Here is a 6,000-nt window from a genome sequence, read left to right as displayed (position 1 = left end):
CTATCTGTATCTGTATCTCTATCTATCCATCCATCCTGTCTGTATCATCCAGCCTGTATCATCTCTCTACATTGAAAAGCATGGGTTACACTGATACATTCAGTTCCGAGCTCTAGCTCCACAGGGTATATTCTGGTTTCTCCCTTTCTGAATCCATGACTTGCTTCTACAACAGGGAGATACCTGGCTTCCATCATCCTTTATGTATTTATTTACTCTTTTATGTACCCAACCCACGATCCATCCCTTTCCACTCACAATGCCCCCCTCACCCTACTTGGTATCTCCACACCCTATTTAGGCTCTGGCTGCTGTGACAACCCACCTGCCTGAGTGGGTATTTTGCTTCCAATACCCATGCTGAGCTGCCACCCCTGTGGACACCCTCCCCTCCCTGCTCAGTCTCTAACTTGGAGTCACTGTGCCCCCTTCTCTGCCCCTGCTCTGCAGTGTGTAGCTGTCCACCTTCTGTGCCCCAACTACTGGTTTTAAGACTGGATTATCCTGGCAGGGAAGGCTAGTCAGGGGAAGGAAAAGGGAGGGAAGGGGCAGAAAAGGAAAAGGAAGAGCCCTGTGCAGCTTCTGAAACCCACTGAAGCTGACCATTGCTTGTAGCCTTTCTGCCCAATCAACTGACCAATCAACCATCTTTTTATTCAACGTTCATTGCGTTAAGACAGTTGGGAATTGAGGGTGGAATACAAAGAGATATGAAAATATATGTTCCCCCAAAAAGGTAGATTTAAACTATAAGGGTAGATTTAAAAGATAGATTTCTACAGATGGCCAACAAACACATGAAAAGATGCTCAACATCACTTATCATCAGAGAAATGCAAGTCAAAGCCACAATGAGGTATCACCTCACAACGATCAGAATGGCCATCATCACAAAATCTGGAAACAACAAATGTTGGAGAGGGTGTGGAGAAAAGGGAACTCTCCTGCACTGTTGGTGGGACTGTAAGTTGGTACAGCCACTATGGAAAACAATTTGGAGGTTCCTTAAAAAACTACAAATAGAACTTCCATATGATCCAGTAATCCCACTCCTGGGCATATACCCAAAGGAAACCATAATCCCAAAAGAAACTTGTACCATCATATTTATTGCAGCACTATTTACAATAGCCAGGACATGGAAGCAACCTAAATGCCCATCAACAAATGAATGGATACAGAAGATGTGGCATATATACACAATGGAATATTACTCAGCTCTAAAAAGGGATGAGATGGAGCTATATGTCATGAGGTGAATAGAACTACAGTCTGTCATACAGAGTGAAGTAAGTCAGAAAGAGAAGGACAAATATTGTATGCTAACTCACATATATGGAATCTAAAAATGGTACTGATGAACTCAGTGACAAGAACAAGGATGCAGATACAGAGAATGGACTGGAGAACTCGAGGTATGGGAGGGGGCGGGGGGTGAAAGGGAAACTGAGATGAAGCGAGAGAGTAGCACAGACATATATATACTACCAACTGTAAAATAGATAGTCAGTGGGAAGTTGTTGTATAACAAAGGGAGTCCAACTCGAGGACGGAAGATGCCTTAGAGGACTGGGGCGGGGAGGGTGGGGGGGACTCGAGGGGGGGGAGTCAAGGAAGGGAGGGAATACGGGGATATGTGTATAAAAACAGATGATTGAACTTGGTGTACCCCGCAAAAAAATAATAAAAAAAAAAATAAAAGATAGATTTCTAAGTACTGGGCAAAGTCATAGTCAATTAACTCTTACCTATTTCATATGTCAAATAGGAGTTTTGAAAAAGGCCCCACCCACCAGGGATGGTGATAGCCCAAAGCATTTAGTCCCTGAATCTCCTTGATTCAGTTGTACACACTCCTCCTAAAGCGCACAAAGGCATCAGATAATACTTTTGTAAAGAGATGTTTATTGACTTTCTCAATATAATATTTAATTTAGAATATTCAAAATAAAATCTGTGATGTAAATATCAACTGTTGTCAGCCCTATAATTCTTATTTTCATTAAAGTCTGTTGATAAAAGTGTGGAGAAATTTCCTTTCTGATCAGCGCTCAGGAGGAGCAGATGGTACTAACTGGAGGTGGATGGAGATGGTCCTTCGAGAACACGTGAGGCTGAGTATCTGGCACTTGCTGGTCACCTCCTTTCTCTGCTGCAATAGATAACGCTCCAGGGAGACACTGAGAAGCTAAATGATTATGCGGAACCCCTAGTCATCCGTGAAGGGCAGTAGGTGAAGCCCATCTTCATTTAATGGTTTTATCACAAAGTAAGTAAAGTCTCTGGTGTTCTGGGATGCAGCTTCCTTGAAGACCAAGGTGCAAATCCTTAGAGAAAGTCAGGCTCCACTTAAGGTCCCATCCCTGGGCACAACCTTTAGAACAACAGGTTTTTCTGGTTGTGTAAGTCCTTGAGTGAGTACTTTCAGGGGGATCTGCAACAGTTAAACAAAGAAATGAGAACCATTGAATGAAGCCCCACCAACAAAAAAAGCAAAGTAGATGAAATACATTATGGACAATAATGCTTTACAAACACGTAGAAGCTATTTTGAGCATCATATACATTCGATTTTTTTAACTACCATTTCAGTATGTTTATTAGATACAGGGACAAGTATAGGGACAGCCCAGATCTATATTTTCTTGATTGAATTTTAATAGTTTGTATCTTTCAGAGAATTGGTCTATTTAACATATGTTATAAAACATATGGGAATAAAGTCCTTCACAGTATTCCCTTATTATGTCCTTTCAGAATTTAACTTCCATTTTTATCGACTTATAATTGATGTACAGCAATGCAGAAATCTGTTATACAGCATAATGATTTGACTTACATATATTGTGAAATTATTACCACAGTTTTTTTTTTAACATTCATCATTCCATATAGATAGGAAAGGAAAAGACAAAGAAATATCATTTTCCCTGTGTGAGAACTCTTGGCACCTACTCTCTTATACCATATAGAAATATTGAGTCATCATGTTTTGCATTACAATCCTAGCACTCTTTCATAACTGGAATTTTGTGCCTTTTGACCACCTTTATTCAATTTTCCCTCCTGATCTTTGATTCTTTATACTTATTCTATAAGCTTTGTCACGACTGGATAGTGAAAGCATTCATTCATCATGCATCCCTCAAAATATCTATTGAGCACCTCTTCTGTACCAGGCTTGATACAAAATCCCATTGCCCTGTGCTCTTTATTGATTTAAATTTTAAGTAAAAATACTGAGTTTTAAAAATGTTCCAGATTCTTAGGCACTGTGGCAAATTTTTTTGGAAAAGGATATAGAGGTAATTTTGCATATATTGGAACTTACAAGGTAATCCTGAGTAGACATTATACATTTTAATTGCATGCAACTTCCTCAAATTCTAAAGAGTCCAGTCACCTCTCCCAATAGAATCATTTCAGTTTCATGAAAGGAAGAGGTCTTCATGAAGCATTATGCCTGTTTTTTAACATCCCCTGCTTCTCAAGTGTAGTGCAAGTGGTGAGCTTCTGATGACCTACAGTGTTTTGTCTGAGCCTTTTAGCCCCTTTCTCACCCCATCACGCCTTCATGCTGGGGGAGCCAACAGAGAGACCTTCTAATCTCAGGTGACTGAAGGGCAAGCAAACTGTTGTGGAGGGAGAAACCCCAGCCTGTGGGTGACTGGGTGTGTGTGTCCCAAGTGTGCCAGAGGCCCCCTTTCTCCCAGGGCTGAGTCCCCTGTCTGTACACACTTACAGGACAGACACACAGATGCCTACAAGTAAAATGGAAGCCATCTATATCCTCCTCTTCCTGGAGAAAGCCTCCTCAAGGGGAGCAGCTGCTTATTCAATGTGTGACTCCTAGAAATAAGCCTTATTATAGGGTTGTGCTTGAGATGAATCAGTGGCAACTGTTCTCTGTGCTCTCAGAGGAGAGAGTCCAGATCTTTCTCTGGGCAAATTATTTTAGAATAAATGAGATGACCTAGGGATCAGGGCTTTTTTAAAGCTCCCCATCCATTTTATCATACAAACAGTGGCTGAGAACCACTGTCAGGAGAGCTTCTGGTGGAGAAGAGCATCACTAAAAGGTCATGATGTGGTCATCACTGCTCTTGTGACTGTGCACACACTTCCCTTCCTTCCAGTGGACTTGAAACCAAGTTTAAAATGTTTCTTAAGTTCAATGCACTGCATATGATCGTGCCACACTAACTGCATTGACTCTAGATGAACATTATAGTTGGGTATTTATAAAGCCACAGACTTAGCCCTCCATGGATAATTAACAATGAAAGGTTTCAGGTGGCTCCAAACAGGTTCTCTGGCTAAATAGAATAAATTATTCTTTGAATTGATAACATAATTAGATATATAGAGATCCATCAGTTTATTTATTTATTTATTTATTTGGCACACGGGCTTAGTTGCTCCACGGCATGTGGGACCTTCCTGGAGCTGGGATCGAACCCGTGACCTCTGCATTGGCAGGCGGATTCTTAACCACTGCGCCACCTAGGAAGCCCGATCATCAGTTTAAAAAAAGAAAAAAACCCAATAAAACATTATTCATCAAAAGCCCAGAACCAGATGGCTTCACAGGTGAATTCTATCAAACATTTCGAGAAGAGCTAACACCTCTCCTTCTCAAACTCTTCCAAAATATAGCTGAAAGAGGAACACTCCCAAACTCATTCTACAAGGCCACCATCACCCTGATACCAAAACCAGGCAAAGATGTCACCCACACAAAAAAGAAAATTAAGGCCAACATCACTGATGAACATACATGCAAAAATCCTCAGCAAAATACTAGCAAACAGAATCCAATAGCACATTGAAAACATCGCACACCATGATCAAGTGGGATTTATCCCTGGAATGCAAGGATTCTTCAATATACACAAATCAATCAATGTGATACATCATATTAACAAATTGAAGGATAAAAACCATATGATATCTCAACAAAGGCAGAAAAAGCTTTTGACAAAATTCAATATCCATTTATAAAAAAAAAAACTCTCCAGAAAATGGGCATAGAAGGAAATTACCTCAACATAATAAAAGCCATATATGACAAACCAACAGCCAACATCATTCTGCATGGTGAAAAGCTGAAAGCATTCCCTCTAAGAACAGGAAGAAGACAAGGGTGCCCACTCTCACCACTATTATTCAACATAGTTTTGGAAGTGTCACCCACAGCAATCAGAGAAGAAAACAAAATAAAAGGAATCCAAATTGGAAAAGAAGTAAAATTGTCACTCTTTGCAGATGACATGATATTATACATAGAAAACCCTAAAGATGCTGTCAGAAAACTGCTAGCAGTAATTCGTAAATTTAGTCAAGTAGCAGGATAAAAATTAATGCACAGAAATCTCTTGCATTCCTACATACTAACAATGATAGAGCAGAAAGAGAAATTAAGGAAACTCTCCCATTTACCATTGCAACAAAACGAATAAAATACCTAGGAATTAACCTGCCTCTTTAGAGGCAAAAGACCTGTATGCAGAAAACTGTAAGACACTGATGAAAGAAATCAAAGACAACACAAACAGATGGAGGGACATACCATGTTCTTGGATAGGAAGAATCAACATTGTGAAAATGACTATACTACCCAAAGCAATTTACAGATTCAATGCAATCCCGATCAAAATACCAATGGCATTTTTCACAGAACTAGAGCAAGAAATCTTACGATTTGTATGGAAATGCAAAAGGCCCCAAATAGCCAAAGCAATCTGGAGAAGGATAGACGGAGCTGGGGGAATCAGGCTCCCTGACTTCAAACTATACTACAAGGCCACAGTGATCAAGACAGTATGGTACTGGCACAAAAATAGAAACGTAGATCAATGGAACAGAATAGAGAGCCCAGAGATAAACCCGCACACATATGGGCACCTTATCTTTGACAAAGGAGGCAAGAAAATATGGTGGAGAAAAGACAGCCTCTTCAATAAGTGGTGCTGGGAAAATTGGACAGCTACATGTAAAAGG

General features: G+C 40.2%; 1 protein-coding gene across 1 annotated transcript in view; it reads right to left on the bottom strand.

Annotated features, from left to right (window-relative positions):
- Positions 1–1,117: 1,117 nt before the first annotated feature.
- LOC130859994 (cytochrome P450 3A29-like) overlaps positions 1,118–6,000 on the bottom strand; it is a 49,870-nt gene continuing 44,987 nt past the window's right edge. Inside the window, exon 13 of the mRNA XM_057747675.1 lies at positions 1,118–2,434. Coding sequence (XP_057603658.1) covers positions 2,339–2,434 — 96 coding nt within the window. The 3' untranslated portion in view covers positions 1,118–2,338. The remainder of the gene's footprint in view (positions 2,435–6,000) is intronic.

This window comes from Hippopotamus amphibius, chromosome 9, assembly GCF_030028045.1.
Source record: "Hippopotamus amphibius kiboko isolate mHipAmp2 chromosome 9, mHipAmp2.hap2, whole genome shotgun sequence".
Taxonomy (NCBI): Eukaryota; Metazoa; Chordata; class Mammalia; order Artiodactyla; family Hippopotamidae; genus Hippopotamus; species Hippopotamus amphibius.
Note: the sequence above shows the minus strand (reverse complement) of the source record. Positions and strands in the feature narration are given on the sequence as shown.